Source organism: Sporothrix schenckii (genome assembly GCF_000961545.1).
Source record: "Sporothrix schenckii 1099-18 chromosome Unknown Cont47, whole genome shotgun sequence".
Lineage (NCBI taxonomy): Eukaryota > Fungi > Ascomycota > Sordariomycetes > Ophiostomatales > Ophiostomataceae > Sporothrix > Sporothrix schenckii.
The window spans coordinates 1,187,858-1,208,713 of NW_015971148.1; the positions used below are offsets into that span (position 1 = coordinate 1,187,858).

Below are 20,856 nucleotides of genomic sequence, written 5' to 3' on the forward strand. Positions count from 1 at the left end.
AATCACGTTCTAGTCACGTCTTGCTATTTTTACAAAAATAATACTTTGATTTATCTCTTTCCGAGAGCCCGGTGGGTGTAGTGAAAATGTACGTGAAAAATAGAAACGCAGCTGCGTGGGGACAGACGGTCTCAGAAGCAAAAATGACAAGAGCTGCAAAGAAGGAAGAAGAGGGAGACAGAAAGACAAGGAATTCATGCACTAGGAAAGGAGAGGTCGAGAAGGGCCGGTAGGCGAAGGCGGCTTTGAGCGAGTGGCAGGCCCAGCTCGGGCTGGAAGTGGACAACTCAGACACCGACAACCCGCCAGCAAGACCTTGAGATTTCAGATCCAATGCCCTGAGAGGTGGGAGGGAGCGGTGGGCTGGAGTGGGCTGGCGCTCCCTGGGTGTGAGTGGGGAAAGGCCAAAAAGGCAGGAACGACACAAGGCGAGTCCACACTACAAAGCTAGACACCCCCATACACATCAAGAAAGTGCGGCGTGATAGGCCTGAAGCCGAGCAAGCGTGACCCCACAAGCGTTAAAAGGTGGTCGTACTTGCCGTTCTCACAACCTTCCTTGGCTGCGTATTAAGGAAAGAGACAAAGGACGAAAGATATGCGGCGTGATCACACCGCAAGAGAAGGAGCAATCAGTCTGGAGGAGATGCACAGAGGCATGTTATCAAGATGCAGCAAAATGCAGCATGATGCAGGAAGATGCCGACAAGCACGCTGTTCATGTCCCGTCCTTCCCACAGCAGACTAGTCCATACCAACCCACCACCATGGAGCACCGCGGAGGAAAACTCGTTCGACACTTGCATGCCCCGACGGTTTTTCCTAACAATAGCATGCGACCTTTCTGCATAATCGTGGTAGCTAGAGGGTTCCTTCTTCAGCGGAAGCATCGGACGAGCAGGAGCGATAGGCGGCACGGAGAAGAGAGCGGGGATTTGAGCTCATCATTTGGCCAGGCAAAGGCCGTCTTGCGGCACTTGTTCTTACTCGCAACGGCATCCAAAGCTGTTTTAGCGCTCCCACAATGTGCTGCAGAGCGGCATTCGGGGGAAACGACCTACGCAGAGTCCCCACAGCATAGCTTTACCATAGGGGCCTCCGCCGCTATGCCATAAAGGTCTGCCCAAAACACAGCCTTAGTACGTCTTAGCAGGCATTACGGGGCTAAAAATCAAGTGTAGGTTTTCTCGTTTTTCTTTCTCGTCACACACTTTTTTGGTGTATTGCGACGTAGGGTTGCTCGATCGAAAACTGGTCAGAGCTTCACACATGTCTCCAGGCATGCTTGGCAGCCCCATTCGTCTGGGTGTCTGGAAAGAAGTGGATAAGCTCCATTTACTTGGTGGGCATTCTCTGCCGGAGTCTTGCGTGGACACATATCTCGAAGCCAAGAGTTGTGTTTTGCTATTTTGCAGGAGAGGCAGGTGATGCCACCCGGGAGTTGCCCGTGATCTTACGTCTCACTGAGGCAGGCTCGCGCTTGTCTATCTAGGATCTGTACACAACATTCCTTCCGGTTTGGCTCAGACGAGTCAAAAGATGACACTTCGTTCCTTCCGTGCCCAATGCTCCGCGTCTTTCCACTAACGTAGCCGACTCGTACGACCGTCTACTCTTGCCCCTACCCAAAGCAAGCACGAGGCAAGAACAAAGCAGCTGCCGCTTACAGTTAATACGTCGCTCACATCACGCTGTTTCTTCCACTCACAAGGCTGCCAAAGCTGTCACGATAGCAAAACTGCTGGGCTTGACGGGCGCTATGACATTCAAACAGCGTGACCAAACAGGATGTGGCATCGCAGCCAGCTGGGGACGAGCATGCCCGGCGGAGCAGCGGGCATGGGTCGTGCAGAATAAAGAATTCCAGACAAAAGAAATAAGGGGCATGCGGATGATCACTCGTATGGACGTGTTTAACTGGCAGACATCTGACAGTAGATACTCAGTGCGGCGTAAAATTCGTCACATAAGGAGACACGGATGTGCCGGTGGAGAAAGGTGGGAGGACGACCTGCCTTGCAGGTCGTTCTCCAGGCACGCTCGAAGCTACTGCATTTGCAATTTAACATGACTGAAAATAGCACCTCATGCAATCAATGCACTGCATATGTCGTATATGGACTATGGATATAGCTAGAACTATGCAATAAGGGTTTGGACAAGATAGCGGACCTATCCACGGATTCTTGCTGAAATCTGAAGGCTATTTCTGCCACGTCAAGCAAAGGACCCGGCCAATATCCAATATCAGTTTCAAGGGCGCGGTCACGCTTTCCAGTCGCGTTGTTGCTGCTGGAACGCGGAAGGATGTAGGAACGAAAGGAAGCAAAGAACGAAGCACAAACCAACAAAGGAAGCAACCTGGATACACGACCATACGATGGTCTTATTTCCAGCTATTCCGGCCATGCCTACAGGAATGATGCACGTCGCAGCTCGCCCCGTAGGCGCGTTGGTGTCTCTGAAATAAGCTGCTTCGTGTTCAGACATCAGATACACAGGCATTACGAATCCAACACGCCGTTCTATGGTTTTGCGGTGATTTCATTGCATGCCTTGGATTTCGTTCAGAGTGTGGTCCATTTGCACTGCCTCAGTCCTCATCTCCACCCGCCAAAAATGGGTAAAAGGCAGGAGAGGAAGAGGTCGCCAACAAGGCCCAAGAGAGGGCAGGAACAGGGGTGGTTCGGTCTTGCTTCTTTCCCGTTCCACGCCAGAAATTACTCCTTTTTTTCAAGAGGCAGGAACGACCACAATGAACGGGACTTTTGCTCCAGAAAGCTTGCCCAGGAGGACAACTACCCCCGTATTACGAAGTGGGGAGCAGTGACGCCCGAGATCGAAACCACGTCTTATTACATCCTCGTCTGTCGCAATGGCCCTGCACAACAGCCGAGCGCGAATGGGGCACATGGAGCCTGCCACGTACTCTTTGTCGACACCCCCAACAGGAACGAGCAGAGCTGCCTCGAATTTGCTCCGGATGCCTGTGGAATGCCTCCGAATCCGGGCCTGGCGTTTCCACCGTCGCGCTCGGCTTCAGATCGAATGCCGGTCATGCTTTTTGCTACTCAGTTCGACCATTCCAGCCAAACACTCTCGAGAGAGGTCGACGCCCAATTTCTGTGCAAACAAAGGTCAGTGGACTCCGTCGAGCTGCTCAATGTGAACGACTACAAGGATCTACGAGCAGAGACAGCACCTGTAGCTGTTGCAACATCTTGCAATCTATCTCACAGCACGCGGCACGGCACAGAAGGTCGATCAATGTTTAGATGGCTTCCCAGCTTCATGAACCGTGTCACGCCGTAGATTCATATATACAAGCTCCAAGAATCGAGAATGGCACAGTTTCGAAAGCGCGATAGAGTCCACTCAATCAACTCGTCGGCTGGACTATGTATGTGCGGTCCATATCAATGACACAAACAATGTCAACGATGGAAGACATTGTTGCTAAACACGTTGCACAACTCGGTGTACTTTGGAGGTTACCTACTCCTCAGAATTCAAAGCTCGGTGCTCGAGCCTACCAGTGTGCCCCCCACTCTGTCGTGCATCTTGCAGTTTTGCCAGACCAGGAGTGTGTCAGCCGGAAACGCGGGGAGACACAGGCCTACTTTGCTTGACGATTGCTAGAAACAGGCTGCATTTAAAACAGAGACTGCCATCGCCAACTCGTCAGTTCACCAATCAATCGACCGTCTGCTGGCGAGCTGAGGATCATGAAGTAGAATCCTTGACAAGAAACGAACCAAGTGACAGAACAGTTCGAAGGAACTCCGGAGCTGTGCATAGCTCTCGCATTGGCGCCTGTGTTTTATTTCGTCCCAGATTTATCACATACCCCCAGGGATCGACAGGGCGTGTCCGGATTTCCTTGTTCGATGCCTGCCCAAAATGTTCAATAAGAAGCATCTGACGAGGGCTGTCTGGGCATATGATACTGAAAATCGTAAAATAATCTGTGGCTATCCACTACAACACGATAAAGTGTCTATCCACGTGCAACCAAGTCCTCCCGATATGTGAACTAAACGGCACTCCTCTTTGTGTAGATAACACGTTGTATGCCTGGCCATTTCCATCTTTGATTCAAACTTCTGCCCCGGGTTTGAAGGAAGTAAAATAATGCCTCTACCTAGTTCCATGTCCATTGCGACAAGTGAACGTAAAGGGCCATGGCGACTACAAAAAATGTGCTCACAATCGGCAGCCTGTGTTCTTTGGGAGAAACCAATAATCTGTAAAATCATAACAGGTAGTTGCAATGGAAATAGAAATCAAAATGCTTTTGTATCTTATTCCCCCAATGCTATTAAATGACAACCGCAAAATGTACTCCGTTTGATGCTCTACTTTGATTGGCCAAATCCAGCCAAATTATGCAAAGATAATAAAGGAAGCAAGACAAGTCACTTGTACCATCGTCAACTTGATCTGATGCCATAGCTCACTAATGGCATCCGCTCACTGGTATGCAGCCCGTTCGTCTGAGTAAGCATACTCTTGAGTAGGCGGGCCACCCATCGCGTACGGGGCTTGCTCCGCGTAGTACGCCGACGCCGGCCCAGGCCGCGCACTGTACTCTCTATGCACAACGACATGAGACTCGGGACGAATGCTGTACTCCCGGACTACTTCATGAGGGCCACGGCGGTCATCAATATAAGCGCCACCTTCCGGCACACCCCGTGCCGGTCCACCATAGATACGAGGCCCATCCTCTGGGCCGCCGGCATACCCTTGGTAAACGGCAGCATCTGGCGGCCGAACACTACCTACCCTTTCCACATATCGGCCCGGCGGCGGTGCTTCGTACCGAGCAGCCTCGGGAGGCCGCACCGTAGACGCCCTGGTTACATAGCCTGGGACCGGCGCTGCCCCCTCCACAATATAGCCCCTCTCAGCCGCAACTGGATACTGTGAGGGGGGAGGACGTGCAGAGAATTCTCGCCGCGGGTAGTCCGCATATTCGCGGGTTACATATTCCGGTTGCGTGACAACCCGTCTAGGAGCCGCAAACATCGGCGACGTTCTCCGATATACAATCTCGTCATCGTCGTAGACAGGCTGTAGTGCCTGAGAGCCATAGCGGTCCTCGTACCGGAGTTGTTGGTGTAAACGTGAAGCTGGACGCTCATAGGCCAAGTTCGGGTCGTACGTGACTGATTCCATTACGGGCTGCTGTGGACGAGGCGGCGGGACCGGTTCATAGTATTCCCGATCAAACTCGTCAACAACAACGCGCTCTCTAGGCGGTGGGGCCATGGCCACCGGTCGCATGTTCGCCCGCCCGGAACCCTCATATTCGCCCGCGGAGTGCACAGGGTAGCCAGACGACTTCTCGACCAGAGTATGCGTCGCCGGCCCAGCAGGACGCACATTTGGATGGGAAGGGCCCGCCGCATACTGACGCGAGGGCGGACCGGCTGCAATCGTCGGCGCGTAACCTGTGTGGGCTTGCCCATAGCCACCCTCAAGGCTCCGCTGTTCTTCGTACCGTTGTAAGCTCGCACGGCGGGTGGCAGCTGCCGCTCTAGGCTGAACATAATGTCCTCTATCAACCCGCTCATAGATAATAGGCACACGAGGGTCCCCTCGTACAGCATGCGGAGGGCCGTAAGACGTGGGTTGCGCAGTTGGACTGTATTCATCCCCCTGTCGACGGTAGACAACATCTCGCGCTGGCGGTCGTGAATCTTGTTTCTGTCGCTTGTGTGGTCGTTGCGCGGGTGGGGCGAGAATCGGCGAGGGAGACTTTGGCTCAAGTTTGATACGCGGTGAAGTCGTGTTGACATCAGCCTTGCGCTTCCCAGCATACTTCTTCTTTCCTTTGCCTTTGTCGGTAGCGCGTCCATCAACATACGGCGAGCTGTCCGGGCTTGACTGAGACGCTTCTCCCCTTCGCAACATGGCCACTTGCGCCGGCGTGCCCTGTGATCCGGACTGACCTCCGGCTGCGGCCAAGGGCAGCTGAGACGCAACAGCCAACGAGGAGATATGCGCTGGTTGGGGAGCTACAGGCGACAAATCGTGTGTCCGAACTAATGGAGAAGATGGCTGAGGGTTGCCAGCAGCCACTCGTAGGTGGGCTGGAGAACTAGAAATGCCACTTCCACCACTTGCAGCCTGAGGCCCTCCAAGAAGCCCGGGCCATGCGGAAAGTGCGGCAACGGCCGCTTGTTGTATCTGTTCAGGTGTTGGGTTCATGGATGGCTGTGGTGGAGCGGCTTGGGTGAGGGATACCGAGTCAAAGTTTGCTCCCAGCAGAGTCGACAGTAGTTCAGCAGGCAGCTGCCCAGACAATTCAGAAGTAGCGGTAGCAAGTTGCTCAGGTGGGACCTGCTGAAGCGCAGCCAGGTCTGGCTGTTGTGCCGGTTGTGGAGAAGATGGGACATAGTCGAGTTCAGGTTCGTAATCGGAGCCCTCCTCCATAGGCATATCGTCGCGGTCGGACTCGGCTGGGACCCGGGAGGTGAGGGCGAATTCGGGTGTGCTGAAGTTGGACGAGTAAAACGTCTGGTCATCCACAGACTCTGCAGCTGCACTTGACGAAGCATTTGCCTTTGGTATTACTGAAGCGCCACCCAGGTTAGTGATAAGACCTTGGGATAGAACTGCCACTGGGGGAGGTGTGAACGTCTTTTCGAGCTCCCGCCCCCTCCGCAGGACGTCGTCCACCAAGAAATCAGCCTGCACCTCTTCCACCTTTGCCTTGCCTCGCAGGTTTGGCGGCTCCCGAAGCAAAGCCTCAAGTCTGGCACGTTGCAGTGGGATCTCCGATAGCGAGATATTACTCGGCGACACAGCACGCACTCCAGAAGCAAAGTCCAGGCCAGAAAGAGGTGCAGTTGCGTCCGTCACATCCAACGACCGGCTGTTCTGCACAAACGCCACGAGATTGTTCCCGGCAATTATACTGTGCGCTTCATGGCCAGCACCATTCACCCGCCCGGCGCCTGTCTCAGCCGTCGGTATTGTAAGTGTATCGTGAGCATGTTTGCTGCTGCCAGGTCGCCGCTCTGCACCGGGAGGGAGCTTCGGACTCGCAGTGCTCGTGGTCGAGGGTACAAGGTGTGGTGGAATCTTGATTCTTGGGTGCTTTCCAGACGTGATGCTCTCGCTCAGCTTTATGATTCTGTTCAACTCCATCATGCGATGCAGATCGTCTTCTGTCATGGACGCGCGAGGGGGCGGGTCCAGTTCCATCTCAATCGACATGGCGGGCAGCCAAGGAGGAACAAATCGGACGGTGTATCAAAAAGACCTTTCAATGGAAGGTATATCGGTCTCGCAGCGCACTACGGCGGCGTGTACCTGTGAGGTCAAGGGCAAGAAAAAGCAAAGAGGGAGAAAAAGGGGGAGCCGGCGACAACAAAAGCCGGCGCCTACCATGCGACGACAACAGACGAAACAAAACGAGATGTCGTTGGCCACATCTTTTTCCGCGCGTCTGACTATTCGCGCGTCAGGCCAAATCAAACGGCGAATAAGCCGCTATGCCAAAGGGACCCAGCGCAGTCTGGCGTGAGGCTGCCGGAGACGAAAGTCAAAATCGCTGGTTGATGGTTGACGGAGATGAATCAAACAAAGCTATGTTTGGACGAAGCGAACTGACAAGCGGCAAAAACTGGCAGGCCCAGCAAAACAAAAAAGTTGCGCAGTCGCGACCCAGCGACTAGTGAAGTGCTGCAGCTACAGCACGGACCACCTGACTACACCAAAATAACGTTGGAGCCGTTTTATCTTATCGCCTTAACAGGCAGTGACGACCGACTTCACTGCATCGAGGCTTGTACTTTCGGTCATGGTTTGACTCACTCGGCAGCTATGGGCGTGTCAGTATATATTACAAAGCAAATACCCGTTATAGTTTTCTATCTATTCGATTTTCTATGTTCTTCATACGACAAAAATCCTGCGGCCTTCTCTATACAAATCAATTTCGAGGACCACAAACGCAATCTTCGTCGTAATTCTTAACGCTCTTGCCTGGTTCGCAACAAACTAAAACTAGCATTCCCCACCCACGTGACACGGTTAACAACGGCTGCTTCCGACATCACAACTCTCAAAGGCCCCGATCTCGCCAGCTTGTCACCATTCCGATAGCTCAGACAAGCAACACGCTGTAGGTCAAGCCAAACGTACGTGTTTGTCATGCTGAAAGCACTCCCTGCTCCTCTTGCTCTGCTTGGTTCAGGGCTCCAACGCTCATTTGCGATACAGAAGACGGCATATTATTGTTGCCGAAAACAGAACCTATACACAAAAGCGACCAGGATGGGTGACGCGACGTCACTGCCGGGCGAGGCCACGGAAGGCGCCTCACGGGCACCGAAAAAGGTCTTATTTTTGTAAGCCGCATTTCACGCGTCCCGAACTGACAAAGCCGACAATGCGACTAACATTGACGCCCGCCTCCAGTGACATTGACAACTGCCTCTACCCAAAAAGCAAGTATCGGACCTTTCGCTCTCACCTATGATTATGATTCTCCCTTGGAAAATTCACACTAACCGCCCTTTGTCTCTTCAGGCGCGAAAGTCCACGACCGCATGGCAAAGCTCATTGACGAGTACTTTGCCAATCATCTGTCTCTACCTTGGGATGAGGCGGTGCGACTGCACAAGGAGTACTACCAGAACTACGGCCTGGCCCTTGAGGGCTTGGTACGGCACCATCAGATCGACCCGCTCGATTACAACGCAAAGGTGGACGATGCGCTGCCGCTGGACGAGATTATCAAGCCAAACCCGGTTCTGAAGCAGCTACTGCAGGACATTGACCGCGACAAGGTACGGCTGTGGCTGTTGACAAATGCATATGTGACGCACGGCCGGCGCGTGGTTCGGCTGCTCGAGATCGAAGAGCACTTTGAAGGCATCACATTCTGCGACTACGGCTCAACACCGCTGTTGTGCAAGCCACACAAGGACATGTTTGCGAAAGCGATGCGCGACGCGGGCATCGAGCGGGTTGAAGATTGTTTCTTTGTCGGTACGCATCATACCTTGCGACACTAGGTTTTGCAAACTGAAACTAACATGCCTATAGACGACTCGTACATTAACTGCAAGGGCGCAAAGGAATTCGGCTGGACGGTGGCCCACCTGGTCGAAGAAGGCGTTACCTCGCCACGAACACCAGCTTCCCAGTTCCAAATCAGCACCCTGAGCGAGCTGCGGACTATCTACCCGCAACTTTTCAAGAGCAGCTCTTCCTAAGACGGCCCAGGAACGAGACAAATCCGTTTATGTGAAGAGCTGCATGCATTTGATTTGTGTGTAATGATAGAGCAACGTGTTATGGTTATTCGTGGCTGCACGCATAGACTTGCCGCGATAGATTAGATCAGAGACCCTACAGGCGGCCCCGCTTGGGAGTTGCTTCTTAATAGAGCATCTGTGTTATGTTTTTAAGAAAAGTTTTCTTTTTCTTGCGTCAATCATCCATGGGGTATCTAGCTTCAAAAGTTTCACTGTCCAATTACATCTCCAATCACCAACCTCTATGGCCGCTTGATACTTCGGATCACGCCGTCCAATTTCGCCAGCATTTCGTCCCGCTCACGTACCGCCTCTTTCCGCTGCACTTCCGCCACTTTTAGTTCTTCCTCCAACTCACGGATCAGCCTCTCTTGGTCTTGTTCTGTATTTTCGAGGCCTGGAAGACTGCCGATGAGGTATTCAATCTGCTGCTCCTTATAGACAAGGTCGCGCGCCAGTTCTTCCTGGCCTTGCCGGAACTCGTCTGTGGGAATTGCCTCGACTAAAGAAAAGAACAAACGAATGTTAGCACAGAATAATCGTCTAACGGATACCATGTAGAGGACAAACCAGTTAACGTCCGAGGCTGGCTCTCAGTCTTCTGCTGCTCCTGGATGATGTCCGTCGGTCCCAGCTTCTCGAGGTTGTGGTGGCGTTCGAGGAAATAGAGGCACGCGAGGAACTGATGCGCAAGCTGGAGGATGAAACGGTCAGTGGCAGCTCGTTTTATTCACATCCTCCCATTCTATTTCGCCTGCTAGGGCTCGCCCATCGCGGTTGTTCTGCGATAAGAGATCGGGTGCAGCATACCTGGTCCACGGCATCCTGCACTTGCGACAAACTGTCGGCCGTCTTAGTTTCTGCCATGGTCGCAGCTGGGGGTCAGGGGCAGCGCGCAGGAATGCAGTGCAGTATTCGTGAGTGAGTCGGAAGTTGACGAGAGGTTGATGCTTTGGCCTTGGTACGACGGACAAAATACGACGTAATTACAGTGCTACATCCCACGCTGAATGCCTCTACAGCGCGCAACCAGACGCCCCAGCATCAAGTACAAAGCGTGTCGTGAAGAGGTAATGTGGCGGTGCTTTGTGGCTTGTGCAAGCTTCAGTGTGGAATTATCGGGTTCCTCAAATTGGGCTAGGCGCTCGCACCTGCCAAAACCACGCAACAATCAGGCCTCCACACCTGTCCCCAGTTGTCCTGCGCCCCTTCCACCTCCTCCAAGCTTTCGCTCTGGCTGCTCCTTCCAGACCTGCCAGTTTGTTCCTACCGTGCCCGCTGCCCAAATTTGGTTGCAGCCCCCCAGCAAAGCTTCGTCATCTCCTTCGCCTTCAGTGTTCACCACCTTCACCCCCATCACCCTCACTCTTTTCTCTTTTGTTTTGCATCGCCATTGCACGCTCTCTGTGTCGTGTGACCCCATTTCCCTCGTTTCCCTCCCCAACCGCTCCCCTTTGCCTTTGCTTGCTCCGCGACCAAGCTGTATTGTCCTCGGGGGGCTTCGCCTACTCCTTTTGCATCTTGGATGTTTTAGCTTTGTTTCTCTCCTTTTCTCACCCATTTCTTTTTTGTCGAGCTTTTTCTCCATTCGCCTACACTTTCTGTTTCTGCTTGCACGTCATTTTCTATCTCGAGCTATCTAATTCCCAATTCTTGAGGGATCCGTCCGTCGTCTCTGCCTCCTGCGATCCTATCGTAACCCGACGCCCCTATCGAGTTGATTCCGAGGCTGCCATGTATTCCAACTCCAACTCATTCCTCGGCGGCGGCGCCGGCCTTCGCCCCGGCCAGCAGCAGCAGCAACCTCTGTATGGCACCGCCTCACCGTTCGGCCATCAACAGCAACAGCCGCAGCAGCAACAGCAACAGGGTCCATTTGCGCCACAACCGACTGGTTTCGGCCAGGCACCCCTACAGTCGCAGTACACAGGATTTCCCGGCGTTCAGCCCCAAGCAACCGGCATGCCCCAGCAGATCCCCGGTCAGCTTCAGTCGCAGTACACCGGATTTCCCGGTGCGGGCGGATTTCAGTCGAGTGCTGCGCCGCCCATGCCTTCGATTCCGGCACAGTTCCAGCAACAGAACCAGCAGCAGCAGCCTCCACTTCCTTCGCTGCCACAACAGTCTTCGAGCCCCTTCTCCTCTGGACCGTCTCAAGGTCTCGCCCCCCCTGCCGTGCCGATGAAGCCCCAGCCGACCGGCTTCCAGGAAATGGCTGCTTCGTTCCAGACCGGCGGTGGTGCCGCAGCCCGCGCATCGGCTGCCCAGTCAGCTAAGCCCTCGTCGAAGATCCCGAATATCCGCCTGTCCTTTATCACAGCCCAAGACCAGGCCAAGTTCGAGACCCTGTTCAAATCTGCAGTCGGCGACGGCCAGACCACGATGAGTGGCGAGAAGGCGCGCGACTTGCTTCTGCGGTCGAGATTAGATGGCGACTCTTTGTCGCAGATCTGGTAGGTCCTTGGCAGAAGGAGATTGGGATGCAGAAGCTCAGTGGAAGCAGTTTTTTGTGCAGCATACTAACTTTGTGTTTTTTGTTTCTTTTCATAGGACTCTTGCCGATACCACCCGCTCCGGACAACTTCATTTTCCCGAGTTTGCGCTCGCAATGTACCTATGCAACCTGAAGCTCACGGGCAAGACGCTTCCCTCGACTCTGCCGGCCAACATCAAGAACGAGGTCTCGAGCATGGTGGACATTATCAACTTCAGCATTGAGGATGACAGCGCCAACGGTGCACAGTCTTCGACCAACGCGCCCGACTTCTCTGGTCGCCAGACAACGGCTTCCCCGCCAGCTATCCAGCATCCGCAGCCGCAGGCTTCGAACTCGCAACTGCTCCAGGCGACGATGACCGGTTTTCCCGGCCAGCAACAGCAGCAGCAGGGCGGCTTCCTCAGCCAGCCGACAGGTTTCCAACCGCAGCCCACTGGTTTCCAGGGTCTCCAACAAAACCCCCAGGCCGCCGGATACAACGGCCCTCGTCCTCCTATGCCGCCAATGCCCACTGGATTTGGCGCGGCGGGCGGTGCTGGCATGGCCGCGCCTTTGAACGCACAACCGACCGGACGGCCTGGTCAGTGGGGTCTGGTCAACACTCCTTCGACAGGCCTGCCGAACATCGATATTCTCCAGGCGCGGATGATGCCGCAGACTGGCCGCGATCAAGGCAACACAGGAAACTTCACGACGGCCGGTCTACAGGGCAACGCACAGATTCCGTGGGCCATCACGAAGGGTGAGAAGACCACCTACGATGCCATTTTCCGTGCTTGGGATGGCATGAACAAGGGTTTCATCGCCGGTAGCCAGGCTATTGAGATCTTCGGCCAGAGCGGACTGGAAAAGCCAGACCTCGAACGTGTGTGGACCCTGGCTGATCATGGCAACAAGGGCCGTCTAAACCTGGATGAGTTTGCGGTCGCCATGCACTTGATCTACCGGAAGCTCAACGGCTACCCTGTTCCCGCACGCCTGCCTGCAGAGCTCGTTCCTCCGTCGACCCGGAACTTCAGCGAGTCGCTCGACACGTTGAAGAATTTGGTCAACCAGGAGTCTGACTATCGCAAGAACTCGGGTGCTGCTCTGCTCCCCCAGAAGACAGGCGTAAGCTACTTAAAGAGCCACTCGTTCCGTGGCAGCGGTGAGGCCTTTGGGTCGAACCGCAAAGACGGTACTGTGTTCAAGAACGATGACGAGGCAGTCAGCTACAAGTCCAGCGCCCGCCGCAGGCTTGGCGGTGGTAACGAGTCGCCTCGGCCCGACTCCCCGTCTTCGGTGACGTCCAACGACGACCTAACGCTGGAGCAGCTGCGCAAGAAGATTCGTGAGAAACAGGTGGTCCTGGACGCTCTCGACTTTAGCGACGAGAAGAACGCTGAGGAGGATGAAATTCTCGACAGAAAGGACCGCCGCGAGGCCGACGAACTTTACCGCCGCATTAGACGTATCCAAGAGGACATAGACAGCCACCCGAACACGTCTTTGGTCAGCACCAGTGGCAACTCGGATGCCGAGCGCCGTACCCTGAAGCGCCAGCTCCAAACGTTCACCGACAAAATTCCCAGCCTTGCGTCCCAGGTCCGCAAGACAGAAAAGGCCATTTCCGACGCTCGCCTTGAGCTTTTCCGTATCAAGGACGCCAAGGCGAACCCGAGCAATGCAGAGCCTATTGTCGGCACTGGCCCCGGCGGTGCCGTGACTGAGTCTGACCGTGTCAAGGCCCGCGCCAAGGCTATGATGCGCCAGCGCACCGCCGCTCTCCGGGGCGAGAAGGTCGAGGCCTCGGACAACGGCGCAGATGCTGCAAGACGTCTGGAGGAGGAGAGCTCCAAGATCCGCAACGAGAAAGAGAACAACGAGCGAATGGTCCAGGACGTCGAAGACAGCGTCCGCGAGTTTGCCTCTGGCATCGAGGATAGCATCAAGGACACGGGCAGCAACTCCACTGCAGAGCACGAGCGCCGCCGTTGGGAGGATGCACTTGGCGTGGAGGATGAGGTCCGTGACTTTATCTTTGACCTCCAGCGCTCCAGCCGCTCGAACCGCATCCGCGCTCAGGACCGTCGCAATGACGCGCTGACAGCGCCTGCAGATGTCGTCCCACACTCGGGCTCCCCTAGCACCTCTCGCGTCGAGAGCCCGGTATCCAGCTCTAGAACGGCAACACCAACTGCGGGTGGCTCGTCCTACTCGGCCTACAAAACGCCTGAGGAGAGGGCCGCCTATATCAAGGAGCAGGCCGCCCAGCGCATGCAGGAGCGGCTTGCTGCTATTGGTATCAACCGCCGTGGCGAGTCGCCTGCGCAAAGGGCAGAGCGTGAGCGGACGGAGCGCGCAGAAAAGGCACGTCTGGCTGACGAGGAGACAGCCCGCCGAGATGCCGAGCGCAAGGCCAGACTAGCCGAGGAGCGGGGCATCCCACCACCGGCTGCTACTGCCGCTCCTGCGGCTGCCGAGACAAAGAGTGCACCACCCCCGCCGGCGGTCCGCAAGGCACCCAAGGTGGAAGAGGAAGAGCGCCTGGAACAACAACAAGCCAAGACCAAGCAGATTGAGTATGTTTTTATGTTCCCTCGGGTTTCTCGAAGGTAATGACTAGTCCAGTTACTAACTGTTTATAGGACCAACGCAAAGGCGGATGAAGACGAGCTGTCAACTGCCGAGCAGCGTCTCAAGGAGCTTGAGGAGCAAGTGCGGCTGGGCAAGATCAAAAAGGAGGAGGAGAAGAAGAAGAAAAAGGCTGCCCTCGCCGAGGCGAAGGAGAAGGAGGCCAAACTCGCTGCACGCCGGGCCGAGATCGACGCGGCCAAGAAGCGCGAGGAGGAGCTTCGGCGCCAACTGGAGTCGATGGACGCCGATTCAGACTCCTCCGATGACGACGAGGGTCCGCAGCAGATCACGCCGCAGGCCTCGACGCCCACGCTTGCCAGCAGTCAAATTAGCAACGACCGCGAGGTCGCGCCTACGGCTGTGGTTCCTCCCGTGCCAACGTCAAACGGCAACGCCACGTCACCTGATGAGACCAAGGCCGAGAGCCGCAACCCGTACTTTAAGATGCTGTCGCAGTCCTCTGGTAGCTCTTCTGTTACCGGCCCCACTACGGTTGTATCTCCGCCTGCGTCTACGGGTCCCGCAAGCGATGCTTCGACCAATCCCTTCCACCGCATGACGGCCAATCCCATTGCGGCCGCCGCCCCTGCTGCCCTTCCTACGGGCCCGGTCTCTCGTAAGCGTGCTGACACGGACGATGGCTGGGGCTCGGATGCGAACGACGATGAAGAGGAGGACTCGGACGACGACGATCGGCCTGGCGGTAAGAGCGCTGCCGAGCTGGCGTCCCGCTTGTTTGGCAGCATGGCGCCTCCTCGGCCGCTGTCGGCTGTGGGTGACAAAAACACGAGCGCCTCGCCTGCTTCTGTGAGCTCACCCACTGTGCCCCCGCCACCTCCTGTGGCTGCGCCCGACGTGCCTCCTCCTGTACCTACTGCCGACGCGCCCGAAGCGCCCGTGTCTGGTGCGCCAGCATTTGCCCCTCCTCCTCCCCCGGTTCCCATCTTTGAAGCTCCGACGGCTCCCCCTCCGCCGCCGCCCCCAGCACCGTCAGCCGATGCTCCGTCTGCTCCGCCTCCACCTCCACCCCCGCCACCACCGCCAGGCGGTGCACCAGGGGGCCCTCCTCCGCCTCCTCCTCCCCCACCGCCAGGCCCTCCTCCGCCGGCAGCAGGTGGTGGCGGGGTGGGTCAGCGCCCAGCTGCTTTCCTGAGCCAGGTCAAGACGGGTATGGCTCTGAAGAAGACGGTGACTGTTGACAAGAGCGCGCCTATGTCGGGCGGTCGCGTCCTGGACTAATCTAGACAATTATGCCGTGTGCGAAGTAGCCCCGCGCCTCCTTCTTCTATCCCTACTAGATCGGGACTGCGCAATAATTCCGATCCTATAGTTGGTGCTTAGTTGGATATCCTCCATGCTATAGGATCCACCGGTCTATCGTGTTTTCGTCCGTTGCCTTTCTTTTTATGTTTTCTGTTTTTGCTTTGCCCGCTTTGTTGAATGAGGGCGTAGTATTTGGCGATGCGTTGTGTGTTCTTTTCGCTTCTTGTTTTTTATCGGAGCTACCGCTTACCCCGGCGACCAGCACCAGCCGAGGAGATACAACAAAGTGAGGGTGGGAAAGAGACTATCGCGGTGGGGGGTTTGCTCGTATCAGTCCTGTTGGCAACACCTTACTGTCTACCCTGCGCACGCCTTTTCTATCTCGCTCACTTTCTACCGTCTGTTTCCCTGTTCATAATTTTCTCGTTAAGTTTGTCAAATAAGTTTTGCCTGATATACATGTCCTCATTAGCCTTCGTTTATCTTTTGTGTTGGATTCTATGCTGGCGTCTTTCGAGAGCCAATCCCCGTCTCAATACGATGTAAACAGACGTGCTGGTGAGCAGTACGATGGGAATATGCTAGGAATGGGTTCAGGGTACGGTGCGTCGGGTGGCTTTACCAACTACACGACCTAATGCCATACTCTCCTTGTCTGTATCGTCGCATGGCATTTGACGGTTTGCGGCCTTGCCTAGTCGTGACGACTTGTTGGTATCGTGAGATAACCATTGGAGAGGTAGTACCTGACGTTTGTGCTCGTAGTACCCGGCGGTTCTTCTGTTTGTCAACTGTATATGGTTATCGTCTGTGTAGTTACGAAAAAAACATATGATTGGCTCACATATGATTGTTGTATTGTAACTTGTGATATATGTTTTTTTTTTGTTTAAAAAAAAATTCCAATAATATAATAAAAATCAATATATTTTTCTTACCATTATTATTCCGCCCATATGAAAGAAACCAGGCCGCATATTGTTCCCATTATGTAGTTCCCTCATGCAAAATCGTGCACAGATATATATAAGAAACAATGCAAATGAGCACCTTAAAACACCACACTGAAAATACGTGCAAACCATGTTTTCAAGATACCGCAACCTTAACGGCCCACCCAATATAAACATGTAAATATATTACCAGTCACCCTAACTCCCGTGGTCAGCAATATAACCCATATGCGGTGCACTATGTTTGTTAAAGCACCGGGCCCGACATTAAGAAAGAGCAACTCAACGGCGCGGTGAAACAGGTAACAACGAGTAGTGACGGAAACACACGAAATATACGTCGTTACGAAACGAAACGAAACAGCGATACCATGGAAGCTGGAAACATGCCACCCCACCGAGACGGACTCACTGAGAATTCAGAGCCTGGATCTGGGCCATGGACGCTTTGCACCTCCGCAGAAAAGAGTACACCAGTCCGTCCCGACTGCAGCCTACTGACCTTCCCTTTGCCGAAAACGTGCATCTTGCTACCCTCGCGTAGTCTGTGCCGAACAAGGCCTCCTGAAACGAAACTTGTATTCCTTCCTGCCACTGCAACAAGCCTCATTACTGCATAACCAGCCAGGAGGAAGCCCACAACCAAGTTCGAGGAGTATGCGAATAGACTCGGTATTCGTCACACGCGCCGACCTTTTTAAGCGGACGAGGCGTCAGGGCGTGTTCCTTGATGCCAACTTCGGCAGGGATCGGCAATGTCACCTCAAGCCCGATTGTGAAAATTTGCTACGAGGTGAATCGTGGGATTGTAGAAAGCCCTCCATACACCGCTACAAAGTCGCTTTCCCTGTAAAATAAATTTCAACCGGCTGGTGTTGCGTGACGCGATCTCGCGATGTACTGGACGCGCCTAGGCCTGCTGGACCCATCTATTTCACAAGCCGACAAACTAAGCCGGACTCGTCGTGTCCCCGTACCTCATCTCTCTTCCAGCTCTCAATCTGTTCTTGTCGGGTGCAAGACCCATTTTTTCACACATGGATCGTCCCTGGCCCTATTAGTGGGCATTCGTGTCTTAAGAGCATGGGGTTGTTTTTCTTGCTGTGCGCTTTCTCGTTTCGTCACTTCCTCGGCGAGCTCGGTTTCCACGAGGGCTGATGACTGGGAGTCGATGGACGAGAGTTTGGTCCAAAGAGGGGAACGACGCCGGTATCGAGAGGGAATAGGGGCCCTCTTCAGCGGCGGCAGCTGATCCTACTCGTCAAGGGGCAGGGTGAGGCATGAACATGCCATTTCGGAGAGTGCTCTTAATGGATGCAAAATGCTCGTCCGCCCTATATTCGTCGTACTCTGTATTATCTCCCCACTCAGCCACTGTACCAGACCAAAGCGGCAGCATAAAGAATGGGACATAAATAAGGTGACCAAGGTGCTCGGCACGTTTGACCGAAAGAAAGAGTCGGGGAGAACGTTGCTCAAAGAAATGTGGCACCAATGGCTGTGCACATTCGGAGCACCCGTGACAAGGGCGAGAAGGACACAAAGTGGTGATGTTCGTGCTGGAATGGAGACTGCTGCTGGCTGCTTTGCTTGAGACATTGGTGAGATTGCGACATTCCGCTCTGACGAACCCCCCGCCCCCCTCTCTGCTGTCTCCTCCATGTTCCTGGCAAAAGTTGCGTGGTCCGATCTCGATGAAAGCCCCCCGTTGTTCGTCGTACGACGTGATTTTGTACGGACTTCTTCGACGCTATTTGACCCGTTTTTTTTTCTTGCCAAGGTGGACTTAGTTAGATACGAATACTTTGTCGGATACACAGAAACAAGTCCTCTGGCGCCGATCGTGATGTCACACATCGCCTTAGCACACCGCGACAGTACACGGGCAGGCAGGGTCAGAGGGTCTAAGAATCGGCGAGATTGGGAAAAGGACCAGCTGAAGAGAAGAAAAGAAGAGCAGGAAATCGGAAATCGACATCTTGCCCAGACCAAGGGCGATCCTTCTCGATGACCAGTCGAAGATTTCCAGTTCACAATTGCTGCTTTCTGGCCCCCGTTTCTGGCCGGGTCGACGGCTCGCCAGGCCAGGCCGCTTTTCAGCGGACAGATAGACTGCCCGTTCGATCGGATCTCCAGGCACTTCGGGCACCGCCTCGTCGATGTTTCAATGCTCTCTGGTCACCCAGAAAGAGCCTCTTAACGTGTGGAACAGATGGAGAGCGGAGGCTGCCTCGGGTCGATTCTGGAACGAGGTCAATTAATTTTCTTAACCAGTCAATCAAGGCCTGACAAACCTTCCCGCCTTGACTCCAAAGGCATGCCGCCCACTTGGTCTCGGCGATGGTATCTGATTCCGATAGACAAGATGCGCCCCCTCTTTTCACTTAATGACCTGCATGCACTTTGTAGGCCCCTCCCCTCTTGTCTCCTTTCATTCGATCGCTGCAGGCGTCAAACTTGTGGCATCGTTGGTGCAAATGAGCCGAGCGTGCGTTGTCTCGTTGTCTATGTGAAGTTTGGTACCCATGTCCGGAAAAAGGCGGCGTGATGGGCGACACCAGGAAAAGCCTGACAAAACGGCTGGTGGGGTTTGTACGTTTTTTTTCTGCGGTGTCGTTTTGAGACCGCGATCCCTGGTCTTATTTGCTCCATAAGCATTTTGGAAGCCTCGCCAGGGAATGCGATGAAGGATTTTCTCGTTCGTTTTTACGGACTACGTCCCTCGCACCTCGCTCTTTCCTGGTCCAACAGCGCTCTTTCCTTCTTGCAAGGCCACACGGAAATTCGACGACTCCTCTACGAAACGAAGGAAAGAGCGGGATATGATCACGTCAATCAATCAGCCAAAAATGCAAAATGCTGATTGACGGATGTATCTGTTTTGAGAGAAACACCTTGGTAGAAGCCCGACAATGACACGAAATCTTGCATTTTGTCGCCTTTTTGTCGCCTTTGGTGGTGGTGGGCGGCGCCGTATTGGAGCCAACAGGAATGCGCCGTTCGTTTCGCAATGCGGACCCCATGTAATATGATTGGCTGACGCGACATTTAAATCAAAACAAACGAGACGCGTCTGGTCGCGTTTCCGCGTTTAGTACAAAACCATCCCCCGCTCGCGGCTCCTACACCACCAATTTTGTCACCCACTTTGACCTCTTTTTCTGCGGCCCAACAGCATTTTGGCCGCAACTTTTGCCTGTCGATTCTGCTTCACGGGCTTTGACCGCCATACGTCCCTTCTTTGCACTGGCACCCACCCTCGCTCCTCGCTTGCACAACGTCCAACCGGTTGCCGCATGATATTGACTTGCAGGTAAGTTGTGGGAGTGTGCTACCTCGTACGGAGTATCCCTATGCTTGGTAGTCTGGCAAAAGCTACTTTTGTAATACTTTGCGCCCCGTTTTCTTCGCATAACGCACAGGCGACACAATGCATTTCCGGTGGCACACGCAGGTGAGGCCAGTGATTTGCAACAGGCCGGGCGGCAAGAGCAGAATCCAGAGGAAAGGGCAGGCGTATCCGAGATGGCCCACAATCCCACCCATGACCATTGCTCGTTCGTCCACGTATTGGTGTCTCCGACCTTCCCTTCCAATCATCCTGCCCCGCTTCCATCAATTCCAAACCATCAGATTGCGTCCTACTTTCCTCTCTCTACTTTGGCCTCCCTGCATTCGCTCGGATCTTGTTTGAGGTCGCGGCCAGTCTTCTCGTTTCTTCTTGTCCCGCCCCACTTGCTTGGGATGCTCCTGCTTGAGGGCGCTTGATCGTCTTGTGGTCTTTGTCACTCGCACGTCGCCTGATTCTCTCATTTATCCTGTTGTAGTTGCTACGCCTCGTTTTGTCATTCTGTAGTGTCGTTCTTTTGCGTCCGTATGCAAACGGCAGGTCACGTAGGACGATACGGTGCATCGGGCAGGTGCATTTGGAGAAACGAGGTCAAGAAATAAGAGAGAGCACCATGGGGGCCAAAGTGGCGGGGAAAGGGGAACGGGCGGCTTTACTTATCACTTCGTAGTGGATGATGCCTTTTTCCTTTCAGTACATCCCATACATGCCTAATTTGGCACTTATGAGACTATCGCCTCCGGCTGAAGAACGGCGCAAGGGAGGGAAAGTGGTCACCGATGTCTTTGATCTTGCCTCCGTCAAGACGCACTTCTAGATTGCGATGGGGCTCGGCGTCTCTGCTGATCGTTCTTACCTTTGCAGTTTTGCTCGTATCCAAGCCCTTACTACACGGCCTGGTCTGGC

The 20,856-nt window shown here is 54.4% G+C and overlaps 6 protein-coding genes across 6 annotated transcripts; 3 read left to right on the forward strand and 3 right to left on the reverse strand.

The window, feature by feature from the left end:
- Positions 1-2,619: 2,619 nt before the first annotated feature.
- On the forward strand, positions 2,620-3,312 carry SPSK_03620 (uncharacterized protein; the record flags this gene model as incomplete). The annotated part of the gene is made up of 1 exon (XM_016730457.1): positions 2,620-3,312. The coding sequence occupies one exon, from the start codon at positions 2,620-2,622 to the stop codon at positions 3,310-3,312; it is 693 nt and encodes a 230-aa protein (XP_016584967.1).
- A 1,158-nt stretch (positions 3,313-4,470) lies between these two features.
- On the reverse strand, positions 4,471-7,224 carry SPSK_03039 (uncharacterized protein; the record flags this gene model as incomplete). The annotated part of the gene is made up of 1 exon (XM_016729883.1): positions 4,471-7,224. The coding sequence occupies one exon, from the start codon at positions 7,222-7,224 to the stop codon at positions 4,471-4,473; it is 2,754 nt and encodes a 917-aa protein (XP_016584968.1).
- Positions 7,225-8,561: 1,337 nt separating this feature from the next.
- On the forward strand, positions 8,562-9,230 carry SPSK_10529 (pyrimidine nucleotidase; the record flags this gene model as incomplete). The annotated part of the gene is made up of 2 exons (XM_016736906.1): positions 8,562-9,003; positions 9,061-9,230. The coding sequence occupies 2 exons, from the start codon at positions 8,562-8,564 to the stop codon at positions 9,228-9,230; spliced, it is 612 nt and encodes a 203-aa protein (XP_016584969.1).
- Positions 9,231-9,514: 284 nt separating this feature from the next.
- SPSK_03641 (mediator of RNA polymerase II transcription subunit 21) lies at positions 9,515-10,139 on the reverse strand (the record flags this gene model as incomplete). Its single annotated transcript, XM_016730476.1, has 3 exons — positions 9,515-9,774; positions 9,843-9,966; positions 10,083-10,139. 3 exons carry the CDS (start codon positions 10,137-10,139, stop codon positions 9,515-9,517), a joined length of 441 nt encoding a protein of 146 aa, XP_016584970.1.
- A 304-nt stretch (positions 10,140-10,443) lies between these two features.
- On the reverse strand, positions 10,444-10,695 carry SPSK_03800 (uncharacterized protein; the record flags this gene model as incomplete). The annotated part of the gene is made up of 1 exon (XM_016730634.1): positions 10,444-10,695. One exon carries the CDS (start codon positions 10,693-10,695, stop codon positions 10,444-10,446), a length of 252 nt encoding a protein of 83 aa, XP_016584971.1.
- A 311-nt stretch (positions 10,696-11,006) lies between these two features.
- SPSK_02934 (actin cytoskeleton-regulatory complex protein pan1) lies at positions 11,007-15,624 on the forward strand (the record flags this gene model as incomplete). The annotated part of the gene is made up of 3 exons (XM_016729782.1): positions 11,007-11,725; positions 11,823-14,330; positions 14,397-15,624. 3 exons carry the CDS (start codon positions 11,007-11,009, stop codon positions 15,622-15,624), a joined length of 4,455 nt encoding a protein of 1,484 aa, XP_016584972.1.
- Positions 15,625-20,856: the final 5,232 nt, after the last annotated feature.